At 33.4% G+C, this 22261-nt stretch overlaps 1 protein-coding gene across 1 annotated transcript in view; it reads left to right on the top strand.

Moving 5' to 3' along the window:
- LOC145668527 (D-3-phosphoglycerate dehydrogenase) overlaps positions 1-21350 on the top strand; it is a 42119-nt gene extending 20769 nt beyond the window's left edge. The window contains exons 2-10 of the mRNA XM_081736506.1: positions 2504-2655; positions 6397-6462; positions 8470-8623; positions 10287-10419; positions 12628-12917; positions 14616-14775; positions 18358-18582; positions 19467-19598; positions 20899-21350. Of these exons, the coding sequence (XP_081592632.1) occupies positions 2504-2655; positions 6397-6462; positions 8470-8623; positions 10287-10419; positions 12628-12917; positions 14616-14775; positions 18358-18582; positions 19467-19598; positions 20899-21062 (1476 nt within the window). The 3' untranslated portion in view covers positions 21063-21350. The remainder of the gene's footprint in view (positions 1-2503; positions 2656-6396; positions 6463-8469; positions 8624-10286; positions 10420-12627; positions 12918-14615; positions 14776-18357; positions 18583-19466; positions 19599-20898) is intronic.
- The last annotated feature ends 911 nt before the right edge of the window (positions 21351-22261 follow it).

Below are 22261 nucleotides of genomic sequence, written 5' to 3' on the forward strand. Positions count from 1 at the left end.
TAAATTGCCTAGAGCCAGCCTTGCCTATAGAACATTATAAGCGACATTATATTAAAGATTTTATTTCATTTGTAAGCATTAAAAATTTCGTCTTTATTATAGCAAAAAAAAACTTTTGTTGAAAGTAAACAAAGTTGGTTTCCTTATCATCCAAATAGTAAGATATGTTTTGCAATTGAAACACGTAGACATTGAGTCGTTTATACAGTAATTATATTGCGACACGATCTCTGTGCGGAATACAAATATAGACTTGATATCCAGTTATATCCAGTTTTATCAAGATCTACTTCAGTATGAAGCGCGTACTTACCTTTCACTTTTATTTAAATACCGGTAGCACTTTTCTTCTCTTCCTATTCGTATGACAAGGACGTGTAATATGTCAATGCTTTCAACAATATGTGTTTGTTTACGTTATGCATACCAGCAGTAAGTTTAGTGACACAAGGAAGAGTCATAGTCAGTTTCAAAACAAAAGAATATTTCTGTTTTATTGTATGTTCAATACTCGTTTATGTTTGTTTTTTTTTTTTCGAAAAATGACGCAAGAGAAACACTGAACATAAAAGCGTTGAAATTTCAGCTCTTTACTATCCATGCATATTGACATTTACAATTCGAGATGACTTTTTTTTTTCATGCACAAACAATGCATTTTTATGTCATTCATATCAAATTAATCTGTATTAGTGTGTTAAATAATATCAATAAAAGAGATTCATTTCAGTAGGTTTGCTCGAATTCACTTTCTTCTTTTTCTTTTTATTACGAAATGTCTTATTCTGGACTTCAACGCTTAATATATTTATTCAATGTTTAAATAAATTTAACGAGCTATGAATTTATTTCTACGGTACCGCGGTCAGTAGGTACCCACTAACTAGGCGGCCTGAGTTCTATCTAAAGTCAGAGCGGGAAATTTTTCTCGCTCCAATACGACTCTGAGTTTCTCCCGGTCTCTTTAAAATAGATATCTGAGGCAACCGGGAGAAGCAAAGAAGGCCGAAGCTAGTGTTGTCTACATCATCTCCATGACCAAGATCAAGGAAAGGTGCAACCTTTACCTCCACTCACAGCACTTGTACCTTCATGACCTGATCTTTTCCTCTTTAAAATGCAAGTTACTCAGAACGTTAAAGATAGATCTATGATTTACCTATTTAAAGATCGATCTCAGTATACGTAAGCCGTGTAGAGACAAACCAGAAGTACTTCTAGATAACTGTCTTTATCTGTCTCTAATTTTCTTTGCGAATATAACATTTTATTGGGTCGAAAACCGCCCATATTATTATTTTTTTTTCTAATTTTCAACTTTGACCTAATTTTATATTATCTTCTTGTACGTACAAATATTAGGCGAATTTCCTGAGAACAACTGTATATTATTGCAGCTGACGTCCTCACCAATCAATCGCATGTTATTAATCTTAAAATATATATTGTGATAAAGAATGTTATTTGGGGAGCATGGGCCAATCGTCTATCACTTGAGTTTGAGGAATACATGCTTGTTTTAAGAAATTGCATATTAAGACTATACTAACAAAAACGTAAAATTTTTAATTCGGTGGACAGTCCTGCCAACTTCACAAAATCTGAAATGACGGAACTGATTGTGATATTCTTAATACAAAATTTTAAAGAGTATTAACTGGCTGCTTTATTGTGAAGGACACACAATATATTTGCTAACAAAATGCATCCGCTTCACATGCAAAGAATATTCTTTATGAACTTTACTGCTTCTACTCTAATATTTCAATGTTCTACTCAAATGGGAAATGTTCACATAGATCCTACATTATTATTATTATTATTATTATTATTATTATTATTATTATTATTATTATTATTATTATTATTATTATTATTATTATTATTATTATTATTTGAACCAAAAGAAGAACAAGTGTAGAGAATAATTTAGAAACATACTACCACATATGTATCAAAGAATCATAAATATACGGCGTCATCTAGGAATTATTGAAATTTTATATGCTGAAATTATACACACAAAAAAGTAAAACCTTTGAAAGCGTTCCTACTTTCTTCCATTCTGGCTATATGACCTGCGCACCTGAGCCTCCTAGATTTGATGACCCTAAAAATGTTTGGTAAACAGTATAAATTATGTAGTTCCTCATTATGAAATTTCTGCCATTCTCCATCCCAGTTCCTCTTGAGTCCGAGTAGTTGCCTCAGGATTTTATTCTCAAATACTTTCAGTAAGCTTCAAATTCCTCGACAGTTTTTTCACATATACATACATAAAAAATCGTTTTATAAGAAAATTTTAATAGATGCCTCTTATTCATTTGGAACTGTATTGGTGGTAGAGTTAAGTAACAGTGTAATATCGTCAACATATTAAAAGTATTAATTAAAACAAACTAATAAGAAATTATAATTTATTAAAGACATCATCAAATGTAATACAACTAGTGAGGAAATGATCTTTGCGAAATATAAATCTCGATATATTTGCTTATTTCAGAACCATGATGGTCTTATTGTTCGTTCAGACACCAAAGTCACTGCAGAAGTTTTGGCCGCAGCAACCAATCTAAGAGTAATAGGTCGAGCTGGAACAGGGGTGGATAACATTGATCTCGATGCTGCTACGAAACGAGGAATCATTGTTCTCAAGTAAGTCTTTAATTCTTACTTGTATTTTGATTATAATAACTATGTGCTTATAACATGTCTGAGTAGAGTCGGCGCTGGAAGCAACGTTGCTAAAAATTCACGAGAAGTTAACACGGGACTTGCTACAGATTTTTGGAAATTATTTCTAAAATTTTGTTTGAAGAACTATACAAAATATTATTAGAAGGATTAATATACAAGTATTTGGTCTAGGAATTAATTCGTGCGGTTTTTAATAAAAATTGAAGCTTTATTTCAAAAACAAAGTAAATGAATACGTTAACAAGAATATTGTCCATCGCTAGCCACTACTTTCTCCCATCTTTCAGGCAATTTACGGATTCCGTGTCGAAAGAATTCCTCATCTTTTGACGCAATCTAATCAAAGATCCATTTTTCGATATTTTCTGAAGAAGTGAACCGCTGTCCAATCAAATCGTTATTCATGCAATCGATCAATTAGTAGTCAGAGGGAGCAGTGTCTGGTGAATATCGCGGGTGGAGTAACACTTTCCATCCGACATTTTCCAAATAGGTTTTGACCGGTTTTGCGACATGTGGTCGGGCGTTATCATCTTGATAAATAAGTTTATTATGCCTGTTATTCCATTCTGGTCGTTTTCAGGCCAGAGCTTGCCTCAGACGCATTAATTGTTGTCGATAGCGGTGTCCATTAATAGTTTCACCAAGTTTCAGAAGTTCATAATACACCACACGTTTCAAATCCCACCATATATACAGCATAACCTTTGCACAATGAATATCTCGTTTCTGTTGTGAAGGACCTGGTTCACCTTGCTTCACTCAGGCCTTTTTTCGTTTAGGATTCTCGTAATGAATCCACTTCTCATCACCAGTTACAATTCGATGCAAAAATCCCTTCCTTTTCTGTCTGTGAAGCAGCAATTCGCAAACGGTTTTTCTTCTTTCAACGTCTTTCTTTTCAATTCATGTGAAACCCAATAAGACATCTTTTGAATCATTCCTATGGCTTTCAGACGTTTGGAAACTGTTGTTTGCTCAACTCCAAATGCTTCTGCAAGTTCGTCTTGCGTTTGACACGAATCCTGATCAAGCAATGCTCTCAATTCTTCATCTTCAAATTCTTTTGGCTGTCCAAATTGCTTTTGGTCTTCCAAGCTGAAATCACCACCTTTAAACCGTGCAAACCACTTCTGACACGTTCGCTCAGCTAGAGCATGGTCACCAAACACTTCCACTAAAATATGATGACTTGCGGTAGCACTTTTCTTCATGTTAAAGCAATGAAGAATAACTCCCCGCAAAAACACTTTATCAGGCACAAAATGCGCCATTTTCAGTTGAAGAAAAAATGTTGTTGTTTCCGCTTCAAGCAACTGACATATACTAAACAAGATGCTCAATGACAGTAGTTTTCAACGCATGTTTGGATCAACGAAACTATGGGACAATAAGCTAGTTACGCCATCTTTTGTAAAACCGCACGAATTAATTCCTAGATCAAATATAATTAAAATCTCATCAGTTTACATTACTTTAGAAGGAAATAAAAACGTTATCAAATAAAATCAAGGGATGAAATCCGTAAGTTGGTGTTCGAGGTTAACAACGATAATATACCTATAGGGATGGACAAAATTAACTTCTTCCAGACTTATGAATTAAGTTCGAAAATTCATCATTTGAATCGTTCTAATTTGAAAAACATAGGATCTAAACTAGTACGACTTCAAGCTGTCTAAGTTTAAGAAGCTTACCATGTGTATACAACGGATTTTTGAAGTGTAAATTGAGTAATTAATTAAAACATTATCTTAAAAATACGTGACGTATTCACGGCACGGTTCTTAAATACAAATGCGTTGATAGAACCTGTACTATGGTGGTTTCTGTATAATAGCTCGAACCGTTAGGTTAGGTCATAAAAGTTTCAAACTATAACGCTTCAAAGAACTTTATGGGGAAAGGGGAAAATGTAATTATGAAAGGAGACATTTCTGATTCGTTCTTATTAGAACGTTTGACTTTCATTTGAAATATAAAATCACGACTATTGTCTCTCAGATTTAAATTCTTGACTTATTTCTATGTGTTAACCTTCACATTTTCTTCACGTACTTCGACTTGTAAATGATGGACTAAGGTCTTAAATTGTAAGTTATTTAAAAAATTACTATAATTAAGTCAAACTTATATAGAAGGTTCTTATACATCAGATATGTTACAATTTATTCAAGCTAAAATTTCTATTAAGTAACTATAATTTTTGGTCCAACTTATCCTCAATATGTAAATAGTATGTACTGAAACCAAAAATCTCTGGAGGGGGGGGGTTAACCAGCTCTAAAATGACTGACCTGGATCCTTTCATGTCCAATAAGTTCAAAGAAACGTTTGAGACAGGTGTTCAGAATGAGGGCAGGCATGTGGTGGAACATGTTGTATTAGGGTAATGTGCTTTCATGAGTTCTTTGTTGAACCAAGACTTTATAACTACTCTACGCATCTTATTTGAATTTATGCTTCATGATATTAAGCTTTCCTTAATTTTTATTACTGCTGTAAATTGTAGTGATTTCTTTGTATTCTTAAAGTGATGTGATAAAAAATTTGACTTAAATTTCGTTGCATTTTGTCGCTTATAATTTAAAAGTAAGTATAAACTGCCTTAAGTTCTGCAAACTGTATTTAAGGGGAAAAAAGTTTCAATACTACTAGAACGATTGTCTTATAGTCTCCACCAAATTAATAAAAGAAACTTATATCGTTTACGTCACTGTAAGATTCCTTTTAGGTTTCAGAGTAAAAATAAAACTAGCCAATGCTGTTTGCCTTGGTGCGCCACGAGAAGTACGGCATGACAACACAGATACAGGAAGTTAACGTTGCCATGTATTAGTTTATGATGTGAAAAGATAAATGTGTAGATTAATGATACTAAGAATTCAGAATGAGGGCTCTTAAAATATTAGTTCTTGTTTATTTAAATAAGAAATATTTCACAGTAATAGTTGATCATAAATAATAAACAGTATCTTACTGTTCATAAATGGAGAGTGAAATTGGAATTGGTCAGAATTTGCAACAACCGCATTTTACAAACCAAAAAGAGAGAGAACTATATATTTACCAAAATGCATCATTAGAAACTATAAAATTTGTTTTTCTTTCAATCTCTATAAAAAATATACAAATAATAAGAATTGGTTCAAAACATATTTGCACAAGTACATGTCTTGTATTGATTTTTCTCGTTATTCGGGACCGTTGTGGTTGTGGTAGAGTGTTCGTGGTGCATAGGGTCCTTGGTTCGATCCCAGCTCACGCCAAGTGAGTTTTGTAGTGGATGAACACCGTGCACGTGGATTTTCTCTGGGTTCCTCCGTTTCCTCTCACTTTCTTCATTCCACCATTTCATTCATTTCCTATTATCACCGTCCTCTTTAGCCTAGCCGACATAACGTGGGACGTACCGACGTAAAACTTGAGATTTAATTTTTTTCATTATTAGGTTAACTTTCTCAGTTTATTTATAATCTAGTTCTTTCACTGTATCATCTTCAATCCAATCTATACCTGGAAATAAAATAAATCACTCATTAATGCAGTAATGATCGTGCAATTATGTAAACCAAGCGTAGAAATCTTTTTAAAGTATAGTTTCATTTAATAAAAGCAAAGTTGTAAAATTATTAATTTACTATAGCTGAAATATAAGTGTTTGCAATCATATAAAAACATTATTGTTTATTCTTTCAGCGCACCCGGAGGCAACTCAGTCAGTGCTTGTGAACTGACTTGCAGTCTCATTGCAAATCTGGCTAGGTATGTATAAGATTCACATGTGAATGAATGAATTTAACTACTGTTACAATCAGATCAATAATTACCAACGTTTAGATTACTTTAATCAATGTTGGTCCATACTTTACTCTCTATTGTTTTCGTTTTTAAGGTTTCGTTTATTTTCTCATATTAAAAATATGTTCTATTTTTCATATTGTAACTACCATACAATGGAGGAAGGTGGCTCAATAGTAGAACGCTCACTTATGGTGCGAGGAAACCTTGGTTCGATTTCAGGCCATATAAGCTTGGGTTTCCTCGGGATTATCCAATTTCATCCGACATTCTCATTCCATTATTTCTTTCATAATCTTTCACATTCAGCATTTATCCTCCTCTTTGAGAGGACGTTAAGTTGTGAAAAAAAACTTACTACATATAACTATATAAATGCTTATAACCATTCAACCATTGATTGCTTAATTTATTTCAAGCCTCGGACAGTCATCCGAAAGATTGAGACCTAAAATGCCACCCACCTAAGGTCATTACTTTGATCTTTCATTGTTTTCTTATCAAATTAATATATAACAAGATATCAAATGTAAAAAAATAAAATGCATGTATTCATTGCAAATAGAAGAGTGTATTAATGTTAATAAAATGTAAGGTACCTATTATAAAGAAGTTATGAGTGTGATACTGAGAAGAAAAATCGAAAATGGGAAAGAACTGTTATCATTAGACGTACTGTTACAATATGAATATGCTGACTTTAAAGGCAGCCTATGACAAATTCACCAAGTATTGTTTGAAAGTAATGTAAAACAAAAATGTTACCAAGGACTGAGTCAAATTCGGCCGAATGTTGTCTTGTGTTAAAAGAGGGCGTAAAATTTCAAAATCAGACGCAGTCATCAATCCAAAAATGATGGTCGCTAATATCTCTCACGTAAAAAATATGAGAGCCCCCCCTCACGGCCTTTGTTTTGACAAAGAGAGATTACATCAGGGCATAACATTTCAAAACCAGACAATTAGATTCAGAATAATAAATTTTGAATTGGACAATTCATATACATGTCAAAAAATATCACCTTAAGACTTCACGTTTGTGTAACGCTCTTTCTCTGCACTGAAGTACCAGTTGTCAATTGCAGATTTCGGATCAAAGTCCTCAAGTGAAGACTTCCATGTCCGTTGTGAAAACTTTTCCAGTTTTTTTTTTTTTTTTTCACTCAGTGACAATTATTTTCGTCCGAAACAGAAACTGCGCAGCCCTGTGAGTTTACATAGAAACCATTCCTACTAAACACTGGTCGCCAGCTCTAAATTTCTAGTCGCCAATGGGGACAGGAAATTTTGTGCCCTGTGTTAAAGTATGTTTATTATCGTATTAATAAATAGCTAATATTAACTCTCCAAAACAAGGCTAGTTCTAGGAGTATGGAGAAAATTTTCGGATAGTCAGTTATGGATAATATTCAAATAGCAAATAACTGAGTTTAGGGAGCGATATCTTCGCTTCACTTATATAATACACTACTTATATAATTCAAGAACAAAAGACTGGTAATGTGCAAACTTGTCACAGTAATAACAGTGAAGTAAAACCACTAAATGGTAAGAGATGTAGGAGTACAGTCACTCAGTAATTTGATTAATTCTCCCATTTAAAAGAAGTAACTAATGATAACTGTTTAAACAAAGTAATTCATTTCTAATTTATTCTTAAGAAATGTTATTTCATGTTAAGAATGAAACAAATCAAATAAGTTGTCTATATTATTTGTTGGTACAAATTTCAAAATTTGTATGCAATTGTGTTTATTTCTTTGTTATTTTCTGAAGAAGTACGTCATTTACTTAACCTAGTAGCTTATGTTTTTTTCTTACGAATACATTGGCGCATCCTAAGTCCATTGAACATTTTTTATTCTTCTATGAGTACGTAAATAACATTGAAATAAACCTATTGACATTAACCTAAGAACTTTAACATTCTTGAAAAATTCTAATACAGTTGCTCTATCATCTTTTGTCCAGAAATGTCCCTGCAGCTGCTGCTTCATTGAAAACTGGTGCCTGGGAACGAAAGAACTTTATGGGAACTGAGCTGTACGGGAAGACTCTTGCTATTATTGGTCTAGGACGGATTGGACGAGAAGTAGCCATTCGTATGCAAGCATTTGGAATGAGGGTAAAACATTCATTATTAATATCTAATTACAAATAGTTATCATACAATATATCATCATTACTAATGTCTTATCGTAAGTGTTCTGGCAGGTTAATTGGTGCAGAGAAGCTTTCATATTCTACTACGATCCTCGCTATCCTCTTGATGTAATAATTATCCCGTTTGAATATTCGACCATTATTTGTAGTCTCTTTCACCTCTATCTTTTTCTTCCCTTCCATAAGTACAAATCGAGTCGAATTTGAAGATTAACTCCCGCTAGATAAATCTACATTGACTTCTCTGTTCAATTGGTTGACAATGGCAGTGCATTTTCAGTGTACAATATAAAAGTATAGTTTCTTTTCATTTCCAAACTAGCTCCCTCATTATTAGAAACATCATTTTTTTGTAAAAAGTATGCTGAATATTTGGATCTTAAAATTAATTTGTTTTATTGATTGATTAAAGGTTGACGTTCATTTTCAGCATAGAGATTATACGAGACGAACTGTAAATTAGGAACTACACAAGGCGTCTTTGTTATGCACTACATTCTATTTTACTTTTTGTACTGCAACCGACAACCCAACCAACCAAGTGACAAAAATTTGATTTAATTCATTTAAAATTTCAAAGTCTGTTTGGCTATATGGTTGGAGTACATGCATTAGAAAGATTATGGTTCCGAACTCACGTTAAACAGAAACACAGAAACAGAAAAATGTGCTTGAGAATTGCCTTGCAAATCTCGCAGTACCTGGTTTTAGGTACAGATCTCAATCTAGCTCCCAAGTCCCCACGTGATTATTCTAGAAGGAAAATTAAATGAAATCTTTGAGTTTAACGTCTCATGTCCTTTAGGGAGACTGAGATTAACGCAAATAAAGATGAAGAAGCAATGACTAATATCGTTAGTGAGAGAAGGTTGAAGATGTATAAAAACCAAGCAATCTGGAGAAACCCACCCCACGTTCAGATACTAGCAATCGTTTAAGCTGTCGAGCCCAGTTAAGGACTGAACAACTAAAGGCAGAAACCCAGTTTCCCTACTGCGTGTATAGAGATTACAAATTGGGTCCAAAATGGACAAGGATGTCCACGTTCTGAATATCAATGTAGGTTAGCTCTAGAGTTCAGCAGTCGAATCACGTTAAACTGTAGGTTCACGTCTTATATAGTCTCAGTGCACAATGAGATAAACTCCAAATCAGCCAATCAATCACTTGAATTTCACTGGCAAAATCGGTGGAAGAATATATTGCGAATATAGTTACACTGAACTCATTGTTACGGTCAGCAAAGAATAGATTTGAAAAAAACACTGTCATTCTAGCTGACACTATTTTTCAGACAAATATATTGTGAGCATAGTTACACTGAACTCATTGTTATGGTCAGCTAAGAATAGATTTGAAAAAAACACTGTCATTCTAGCTGACACTATTTTTCAGCCATTCTAGCTCGCTGAACATGCAAAAGAAATGCACTTTTATGAATTATAATTAAAGATAGAACTTTAATAATTTATTTAAAATGAGACCTATACACGATTAAAAACTAGCTTTCGTTGAGATTCGATTATAATGCTTGAAGACATATAATCAAGTTTTATTAAATTTTCTAAGAATCACTTCTACTTTTCATTTGTATGTCCTTGCTAAATCATTTCATTACTTTTCAGACAATTGGATTCGATCCCATTGTATCCGCGGAAGCAGCTAGAGAATTCAATGTTGAGAAGCTGGAGTTGGAAGAAATATGGCCTCAAGCAGATTACATGACTGTTCACACACCTTTAATTCCTCAAACTAGAAGTAAGTACTAATTTGTTGTTGGAGACGGGGAATGGGAATAAGCAGTAAATATAAAAAAATATAAGACGGTACATTACATAGACACAAATAATTAGCTGTTTATGTAAGTTCTTAATAACGAAGAGTCCAATTAGAGTGAGTAATTCTTTGAAGAAAATTGAAATAAAAGCATATACTTCAGCAACAACAGTGAATAAGAGTTTGTAATACGACGTCCAACTATTTTTTAGTTATATAACAGTTTAAGAATGAAGACATTGCACAGCGTTGTTATAGTGATAAACATTGGATTCGCTGGATATTTTATTCCGAAATATTTTTCATCTAGACACATTACAAAATATCAATAAAAATATTTGAAATTTAAACTTAGATCAACTTACTAGTAATTGTACATTAATATTCACGGATGCATCTAAATATGCACAAAATATGTTGGTGCAGCAATACTAATTCCTAATCTAAATATTACAAAAAAATATTAAACTTTCTAATTTTTATTACAATATTCAAAGGAGAAGCTTTTGCAAACCGACAAGCTCTATTACTCATTAAAAATCCACATTTGTACAATTCATGTATATATTCTGATGCCCTTGTAGTACTCATACTTTACAAAAGACCAATTGGACAATTAAAACTACCTAGCTCCTACTTAATATGAAAATTCTATACAAACAATTACGTGAAAAAGAGTACACCATACAATTTTTACGTACCAAATCGCATTCACCTATAAAATTTCATGACGAATCTGATTTTGCTGCGAAAAATGCACGTGATGATGGACAACCAGCTTTAATCAAGACTAGTCATAAAATTTTAAAATAGTAGTTAAGTCAAAACAGTCAAAATTAATGTATGATTAGAGATAAGCAAATAGACTAGGTCCAGGAGCATAATACTGGAATATCATGGGTATAAACAAATCTAAACCATGGAACATCATACATACATGGACTATATATAAAACAATTTTGCTTTATCGCTTACTTTTCAATACTGCATTGACACCATATAAACTATATCAAATAAATGAAACTGAAACAAGTTTATGTTAGTGCAAAAAGGACATTGGCTTAATAGATCGTGTAATTTTTGCCTGTGAGAAAACTGAAAAAAGGAAGAAAATACATATTAGATAAAATTTACAGACATTTGGGATATGGACCTTGCTCTCTTCAAAACCTATTGGCAACAAATAACTGGAAGCTAATTCAATTAAAACAATTATAGATTCTTACAACTCAACGAAATTCGATTATTTAAAAAATTTGATAAAGTATCTAGCGAAAGACTCGTGGTAATAAGTATCTCATATAACTTCAATGATTATGGTCTTACATAAAAATAAATAACTTGCTCCGACTAGTCCGTAAATCCAAATATAACCAGTTGATAATCTCCAAGAGTGTTGCCAGAACGAACTTAAAAAGTATTAATTTTTCTTATTAACTTCTACAGGTTTTACACCAATTGTTCTATATACTTTATTATTATACTGATTAAACAATTCTTGTAATATATCTATCCACTTATAATTTCCTTGAGTACTAAAGTTTTCCCACATGTTTTGTTTAAGAGTTCTGTTAAAACGTTCTACAATATGTTGTTTTACGAAGACATACTCAAAATGGAGGGCTCAAAATTGAAAAATTCACAAAATATCATCTCTCTATGACTTCGGTTCCCGAAATGTGGCTCCTTAAATCTCCCGAAATTCGAACTTTTTTGGCCAATATCTGGGGAACGGTGGCCAGTTGGCCAGTGGCCATCGGTTACTATTTGGTATCAAAATGTTTTTCTTTGATCTCCGGTTAGTATTGAAAACCTGAAGCAGAATAAATCCCTTCAGAACATCAAAATTTCCCTTTTTCAGTCCAAATGTTTCGCAATACAAATATTTTTTTTTTTTCTTTTTATTTTAATCAGTAATGTGAATGCTCTCCTCGCGCATGCACAGTCTTATATAACGGTCAAGACAGTCTTTCAACACTAAATGAAAACCTGGTATTACAGTACGCTCATAGAAAAATGACACCTGGAACGCAAGAGATTAATTATCCGAAATCGTACCCAAAATATATTGTTCAATTTTGAAATCGTGAGATACAATTGATAAACATTAGTCTAATTGGTAACATTCACCCTTTACCCTTAATATAAACAGAAAATACACTAAATGTTTCCTCTTCTATCAATTTTCAGATCTCATTAACGATGCTGTCTTCGCAAAATGCAAGAAGGGAGTGAAGGTTGTTAACGTAGCACGTGGCGGTATTATTGATGAATTAGCCTTGCTTAGAGCCTTGCAATCTGGACAGTGCGGCGGTGCTGGATTGGACGTATTTGTAGAAGAACCACCGAAAAGTCAGTACTATACAGAATTACTGCAACATCCAGCAGTAGTATGCACACCACACTTGGGTGCCAGCACCAAGGAAGCTCAAAAGAGAGTAGCCGTGGAAATCTCTGAACAATTTATTGATTTAACACAGGTAAGTATATATACACAGAATGGTATATTTGTAACAAGTATGGTTGATTAAAGCTAAATTTATTAACTTGATTCTCGTATATGTGTGTCAGTGGAATTTTTGTCCACATACTTGCGTGAGAAAGCAGTTTAATTTTTAATTGAAATGAATGGAGATTGTAATGTTTTGATTTCATGTTTCTCTGTTTTCTCTTTATCTAGAAAAATTGAATATATTTTATTTAATACAATAAAACCTTTCTAAGCTGACTAACTTGTGGAATAACAACATACTCCATATACGGTAAATCTCATGAATTGTTTCTTCCTAGTATTTGTTCTAAGTAATCTTGATTTCCAATCACCAACATATCACATGTTCCATGAAAGTCTTTCAGAAACAGAAAACCAGCTCGCTCTCCTCTGAGTGGCCAGCATTTGAATCATGTGCCAGTAGTTGTTAAGGTTGTAAGATTTTGTACTCTTTGAAATTGTAGAAATTGTAGTAATCGTTTCTGTTTTGTTCTAATTTCGTTCATACTTAATTAAATATTAAATATCTGCATTAACGTATCAAAATAATATTAATTCAGTAGAAACTAGAATTCGTATTATGGTACTGTTACATCATACAGTACTTTAAACAGAAGCTTGCGGCATTTTGTGGCAGAAAGAAATAACTCTTAGAATAAGAATTTAAGCTTTCCTGGTGGCGAATATTATAGAGATGTTCTCGGGATATCAGCCAGGTGAAATCCGACGATAGAGCCGACGTTTCAAGAACTGATCGTTCTCGTCCATGGAAGTACATAGAATTTTATTTTCAGACACTAAAATTATCTTAAAAAGCTCAAACCACTGGAATAAGATAAAGAATCTCTTGCCATACTACAAAAACACAACAATATCAACAGGGATACAGGATTTCAACTCAGCCAGACATGAACACTAGTTATAAAGAAAGCGTATATGAATACGCTTAATCAGCGTCAAGCTATAGACCATCCAATCAGAGACACGGATTCTTAACACATCCCCCTTACTTCTCCTATATATAGTACCACGAACTTGTCTCAGTATAATCACTCTAAAGACAAGCATAATGTCAGTTCTTGAAACGTCGGCTCTATCATCGGATTTCACCTGGCTGATATCCCGAGAACATCTCTATAAGTTTTAGAATGTACAGACAATAAATCTTTATGGTAGCTATAAACTAAAGGTATAAAGAAGTTTCCAACACTACATGTTTTACTTCTATATATTTCATATTTAAAACTAATTTTTATGTATACGTTGGTCGCGTGCTCCGAGGGTTATTGAAGTAATAGCACGATACCCGCGTCAGAGTTGAATTTGTTCACTCGAGTGCAACTATCCCTTGTCCTTACCATGAAATGCATACATAAAAAAGCAGCTAATTTATACTGAATCAATGAAAATCTGATATTGAAACTATGTAACATTAGCCTATATGTATTACTGATGACAAACTTCACAGATTAATTGTGTTTTGTCAAGATATTACATTTTGTCAAGCTGCTCGGTGAGTGTGTTCAGTGTTGAACTACAATGCTCTTTCGCTTTAGGCACTGCTTATTTTATGCTCATGCCCAGATAGTTGTATTATCACGAATAAAAATACCTTTTATCTTATAAATTACTGGCATAATGAGTTCATGTTATAATTTTGCTTTCATGTTCTTATGTATGTTTGCAGGGAAAGAGTGTTCCTGGGGTTGTTAATGCTCCTATCTTAGGCAGCGCTCTGAAAAATGAAAACATTCCTTGGATTAAACTAGCACAGTGTTTGGGAACAGTAGCCTCGAATTTTATACCACCATCACTGCCAGGAGTACGGATTGAAGTTTCAACTTTGGGTAAGTACTGGTAATGACTCATATAAATGGTATAATTCCTCTCGCAGAATCAAAGCGGCAGTTCGTTTTCTTATATATATTAAATCTAATATAAATAATAAAAAAAGAGTTTCTTTGTGTGTTTGTCTGTCTGCCTGTGTGCGGCCTGGGGACCAGACGAGTGGACCGAGAGTTACCAAAATTTGGTCACGGGTACCTTGGTCCATGCCCCAGATCAAGACAAAGCGCTTTTATCAAATTTCGAACCAGGGGGGTCTCGGGCGGGGGGCGTTTACCGGAACCGGCCTGGGGACCATACAAGTTGACCGAGAGTTACCAAATTTTGGTCACGGATACCTTGGTCCAGGCCCAAGACTAAGGCGAAGCGTTTTTTTTTTTCAAAATTCGATCCAGGGGGTCCTCAGGGGACGTTTACCTGGACAGGTAAAAGTAGTAGAAAATGCCTGATATTAGTCTCGAATTCATAGTTTTCGCGGTCGCTGAGATTAATGGTGAAACTCTGATCGCATTAACTTCCAAATTCACGTTATTCGGCTGCGGGTCGGGATTCACCGATGTGGGGGATACCGACACATATAAAAGTAATCCAAAATAACCGATATTAGTGTCAACTCCATAGTTTTCGCGGTGCTGAGATCAATAATGACACTTCCATTAGCGATGACTTTCAAATTCAGCCACCATTGTATGCGGACCGGGATCAGCGGAAGGGGGGTGGGTACCGAGACATGTAAAAATAGTCCAAAATGTCCGATATTAGTGTCAAATCCATGCTTTTTTGCTGTCACTGAAATTAATTATGATACTCCTATAGGCGTTGACATCCAAATACAGCCCCCATGCGAAGAATAGGTATATTCAGCTAGTATTATAATAAAATTACCAACTAAGTCAAAATTAGGATAAACGAAAATATTAACTACAAAGAAAAATCCCTTTATAACAGATTTCAAAGTCAAATAATAGGCTAACAATTATTCGTTGAATACTTATAACTTTCAAAATTCATTGAGTATAGGACCAAGCAAACAAGAGCATAAAGAAACTACAGTATAAACTATAATTAAACTTTTCCTTGTAATGGTATCATAAGTATTTAAACTTTACATTAAATTACATTTTTGCGTTCAATATGTTCTCCATATAACCAACTGAGCAAGCTAAAACTATCGTTCAAATATATTTTTTCTCCTTGAAACAGAAAAGTAATAATTCTACTCATAACAATTTTTATAGCATTCAACTCGCCAGATACAGTAAAAGCTCCTTATTCGCGTTTTCACTATTCGCGGATTAAAAAAATGCGACCCATTTCCTATATTCGCGGCTAAAGATGTCTTTATTCGCGGATCTAATCAGTACGTACATACATAATAATTAAAAGGATTCCAATAGGTATCCAACCCAATATCCTTTGTAAACGCCGTCAAATGGACTAATAAAATGTAAATTTGCAAACTTAGTAGCTGATGAAGGATACAAAGCTGAGCAAGTATTTAATGCAGACGAAACTGCGCTGTTTTGGAAGAGAATGCCAAACAAAACATTCATTTCTAAAAGCGAAAAGTCTGCTCCTGGATTTAAGGCAGCAAAGGATAGCGTTACACTGCTGCTATGTTCTAATGCATCTGGAGATTGTGTCATTAAACCACTGATGCTTTACAGATCGATAAATCCTCGGGCTTTAAAAAATCAAAATAAGGACGACCTGCCAGTGTTTTGGCGTGCTATTAGCGTGGGTTACAAGCGCTATTTTTTGTGACTGGTTCCAGAATTGTTTTGTTTCTGAAATTGAAACTTATTTTAAAAAACAGAATTTAGACTTTAAAGCTGTTCTAGTTTTGGACAATGCACCAGATCATCTTCGCGAACTTGAAACTATGCATCCAAATATAAAAGTGACATTTTTACCTCCCAACACGACGGCTTTGCTTCAACCTATGGACCAAGGAATAATCCAGGCCTTTAAGCTCTATGACATTAGACGAACCTTCAAAATCGTATTGGATAATATGGAATGTAATCCTTATATAAATATTATGGAATGCTGGAAGAAATTTGACATAGCAAAATGCATCGTAAACATAAAAGAATCATTGGAAGAACTGAAGCCACAAACATTGAAGTCATGCTGGAAAAACTGTGGCCTGCTCTGACTGCGGAAAATGACGAAGAATATGTGCAAATTCAAACTTTGACTGCAAACATAGCCGAAATTGCGAATGGAATAGGACGAGATGGGTTCGAACAGATAGAATCAAGTGACATTCAGGAGTTGCTTGAATCGCAAGATGAAGATTTGACTAAAACCGACTTGGAAGAAATGTTAAATTCACAGCCCATTGAAGAAGAGGCTTCAACAAGCACTGGAAACGTGACATTTAATTTGAAAAATCTTAGTGAAGGTTTAAGAATGGCAAATGAGCTTTGTGATTTCTTTATGAAAATTGATCCGTCTATGGAACGAAGTCTTACTTTTAAGAGGCAAATTGCTAATGCCACTGCTGAATATCAGTCTGAATTGAAGGAGCTTTTAAAAACTGCCAAGCAAGAAAAAATTACAAAATTCTTCAAACCATTGCCTAACCCTGAAGATAATAATTAATCAATATGGTCAAAAACTTCAATTACAGTAAATTGATTTTTTATATATATGTATTTGTTTTTTTTTTATTTTGTCACCTAGGAACGTATCCCCTATAATCCCATATAAATTTATCATTTTGTATTCACGGTTTCTGTATTCGCGGCATATTTATGGAACATACAGTATACCCCGCGAATAAAGAGCTTTTACTGTAATAACTATCACGACCATAACAAATTGGCATCCCAAACTATACGCACAATAGCGGTATACAATACTCCATTTTACGCTTAATCAAAATTTATATTTTGGATTTCGATCGGTTCAATATTAGTTAGCAACTAAAGCAGGAATCACTCAAACCGGATTACAAAAACTTTAATTCCAAATTTTGCTACCGCTGGCGCTATAAGAGAATTACAAACTCTAGTGGCCAAAGCTCTTACAAATACTGAATATTCTAATATTTTCATCTTCCATTTTTAAAAATAAATCATTACACTATACTTAGGTGGATTTATGCCAGTTCCTGGAATGTCACGTTTTTTTTTCTATTATTTTCTAAATCTAGTTTCTCTAGTTTAGACCTAGCCCAGTGGCGGTTCTAGAAGATAAAAGCTAGGGATAGCCAGAACTCAGACTATGATAGGTATATTATGAGTTTACTATAAACTTTCAAAAATATATAAATAATAGCTTAAATTATTTTTGTCACTCAAAAAACTGACGGCCTAGGGCCCCCAGTCTCGGGCTAGATTCGCCACTGACCTAACCTGTCATGTTGGTCACTGTTGAAAAATTCTAACATTAAAAACTTCGTAAACAGATAAATTTTGGGAATGATTTCTTTAGTCACAACCACAAGAGAACTGCTGCACAAGCATACTGATGTGTAATCCTCACACTATATGACGAACTTTTCTCTTTCTAAAAGCTATAATGATGTGGAAAAATTGATGTCCACAAGTAATGATGATTGATTTTTATTGCTGTAGGTGATGGAATGGAGAGTTTGAGTTTCCTCAGTACGGCAGTGTTAGTGGGTGAATTGGCAGCTGGAAAACAGAATGGAATCAACATGATTAACGCCCCAGCCTTGGCGAGAGAAGCTGGCATCGAAATTAGTTCAAATTACGGAGTACAAGTGCCCGCTGCGGTGAAGGAGCCAAAAGCTGTCCGTGTTACTATTACAAGAAATGCAGAATCTCATGTAATTTTGGGTAAGTAACTTAATTTCTTTGTAATCGGTGGTTTTAATCAAGAGACCAGATTAGAATTCAGAATGCTATGAAATGCTAGGTACAGATAGTTGAGTTACCTACAATAAAGATGGAATAATAACACAAATTACGCTGGTAACTTATACTGAAACAGCAGTATCTTTTAGGAAGAAGTTTTCTTAGTTAAATTGTAGTTTGATGTTGCTAGTATGGCAAAATCTAATAAGATGGAAATATTGAAGAATAGGACAGACGAAGTGAAAGAAGGGGGTAGCTAAATATTTGAAGGAGTTTTCATTGATTTTGCTGAAGTACAGTACAATAGGATACCCCAATGAGAACAGATATGTTAATTCGGAAAATGTGCGATAATTACATTTGGAAAGCATTAAAATTAGTTAAAATAACTTAGAAATTAACAAACATGATGGCACCAATACAAACTGTGTTTTTCTTAAATTATAAATAAACAGAAAAACTTAAAACCAAAGACATTAATAAATTTAAATTCATACTATTATTCTAGATCCAAATAAATAGTAAAATATGATCCAACAAGAGCTTCTTTTCTGTACTAGTTCAACAAGAGTAATTTAGCGATACTTTCTGTGTCCTATAACTCAAGAACCAAGTTTATGTTGATATCAAAATGGTTGATAATTTGATTTCTGGTATAACTAAATATATATATATATATATATATATATATATATATATATATATATATATATATATATATATATATATTAAATAAAGCCTATATAACCACATTACAGAAATTTATTTGTTTGAAAATAAAACTAAGAACAATATCTAGATTAACGCTGATTCCAGTTTTTAAACTATTATACATTATCTGATTGCTCTAATTCCATATCTTGTAGGAACTGTTAGAAGTTCCGTTCCGTACCTGATCGCCCTTAACAACACGGTATTCGAAAGTGGTCTTCCACTCTATGGAAATGTATTGTTATTTGAAAGTTCCAGTATCCAAGGAGATCTTGCATCCGTTGTGGGTAAGTACAATAGACATACGTAGTTAGAATAAACGAAGAAGTTACAAATGTGAAGCTAAACTCACATTCTTCAAACAGGAATCCCATATTGAATTACAGATATTTTGAATTCTTTAGGTTGAAACAGGGCGGATTAAGGGAGGGGCTTAGGGCGGATGCAGCCCCGGGCCTCTAGATGGGGGGGGGCTCCACTGGATGAGGGCCTCCACTCTGATTTTGAAAATCTCAACTTTCTGTCTAAAAATAATAATCATACAAGATACAATCATCATCAAAAGAAATGATATGAAATATGAAACATATTCCCTCAACTTGCCTACTGTACCTCCACTAAAATATATTAGGCGAAGTCAGCAGGGTACACATATTTTTTCTAGCCCCGGGTCTCCAGATGAGTTAATCTTGCCCTGGGTTGAAATGTATATTTTAGAGTGTAAATTTGATGGTAAACAAAATATTTGTTCTAAAAAGATCTCGTTGATTAACACCCAAATTATAGCAGTTTATGCCCATGTATGTATATATACATGAAAAGTTCGTCTGCGAGGAAAGTCTGAATTTTGCATGTTGTGCAGATGCAGTAGTTCTCGGTGCTTTAATTGTAGTTCAAATCAAAAATCACAAGTAAAATGTGACTAACACAAAATGGACTTTGAAAGTAAAGAAGCCTTGAGTAACGTGTCTGTTTCTATTTGAAAATTTGTTTTATTGGTTTGATCCTTCCCTATAAGTTACTGTAGAACCTTACTGTACATGATTCTACTACATTATTTGATTCTTATGCTTTGGCATAGTTCTTTTTAAAAGTAATAATCTACAATAAGTTTGAAGTAATGCTAAATTAGAGATAGAAAGTGGCAGCTAGTGGAACCTATGCTTGATTGGAAAGTGCAAAATTCGGTGAAATTGGGAAGGAAGTTCAGGAAAAACTTTTTTGATTTGCGATTTGGTTACCCTTAGCGGAGTCTGAGGGTGAGATACATTTGATAAATAAATATTTAGGTTGAATGTCATAAGACGATGGCAATCCTGTGTTCTTTACAAGATGCTTTTGTATTTCAGACATTTTATTACTTTTATATAGTTACTCTCCAAAATAAGACAAACATTTAAGTACAAACATAAGGAACATTTCATACAAAAATAAAGATGAAATCAGAAACTACATTGCTATTTGTGTATTCCTATCTAAATAAATAACAATAATAGTTTCATAATTTTTTTATGTATGTAATATTTGATCTAATCTAATTAGTTTTGATTGATTGATTGATATCTAATTAATTTTCTCTTTCTTCAGCTGAACTGTGCAAACACAATGTCTACATATCCAGCATTGGTTCTGCTACCAACGGTAACAAGATTGCGTATATTGCTGTCAACACTTCGCAAGACGTTCCAAGTGAGGCGTTGGGTAAACTTCCAAGCAGCGTAAGATTTCTCTCTCAAACTGCATTTAACTAATGTGCCGTTTCTCATCAACAGTAAAAAAATAATAAAAAAATAAATTCTAATTCTTAAAAATTGTATATTTAATTTGTATCATAAAAAAACATTCATTCTGAGCTTTTTGTACACACATATCACAAGACTAATAAATGTATTAGTATTTTAAGAATGCGTATGTATAATCACTTATTAATGATTTCCTATTCGTAGAGAATACATAACAGACTTTCTGTGGTCCACACATTTTTATCGCCTGTAAGATTTTTTTTTTAAAAAGGTTTAATAAATTTTTTACATCAAAAATTTCTGGAAGTACTTTTTGTTATTTCTCAAATACTATATAAACTTAAACCTAACATATCGCGAGTGTAAGCTCATCAACGACCATTCATACTACCATAGGTAAAACGTGGTCATTTTGTCAGGAAATTAAGGCATAAGAAAGGGTTTCTGGATTCGTGTGATATGTCTGGATTCGGATATGTGTAATTCTAAGATTTTTTTTCAAGAATAGGATATTTCATGAATTTCTGAAGTTAGGAAGATGGAAGTCGACATACACACTCTTCACAAAAAGTACCTATGCACGTATTTCAACGTCTTCGAAAATTCTCTTCTATGAAGAAAAAGGGATCAATTTTCGTAATATTAAAATTTCCGATCAGTTATTCAGGATGTAAATGTAAAAATTCGCTTATGTTGGGGATGTAAAATTTCTATCTATAAACTCTTAAGTAAAAATAAGTTAATCTGTAGTAAAGCATTTTCGAAAAGTTCGGTACCAAAGGGGAAAAGGGCAGTAATTTGTATAATGTTGAAATGTATTATTATTATTATTATTATTATTATTATTATTATTATTATTATTATTATTATTATTATTATTATTATTATTATTATTATATTACTTGCCTACATCTAATTAATCCTGATGTTAGTATGCACTGTAAGGGAATAAAGTTATAATATAAAAAGTCAAGAGGTAAAAACAGTGACCTTAGGGTGTTCCTTCCCAGCACTGATGCTGATTCGATTATTTATTCCAGTTTGATTTTAGAACGTCTTTCGCTCCTGGAAGATATTGCAAAAATACTTTCCTACCCTCAATCTAGAAGGAATGTAATTGGGCTCCAGATGTGAATGTTCATTAGAATCCACTAGGAACGTCTACTCGTAACTTTTAAAAACACTTTAAGGATCCAAATTACGTTCGT

Source organism: Thermobia domestica, chromosome 13, assembly GCF_964235325.1.
Source record: "Thermobia domestica chromosome 13, izTheDome1.hap1.1, whole genome shotgun sequence".
Taxonomy (NCBI): domain Eukaryota; kingdom Metazoa; phylum Arthropoda; class Insecta; order Zygentoma; family Lepismatidae; genus Thermobia; species Thermobia domestica.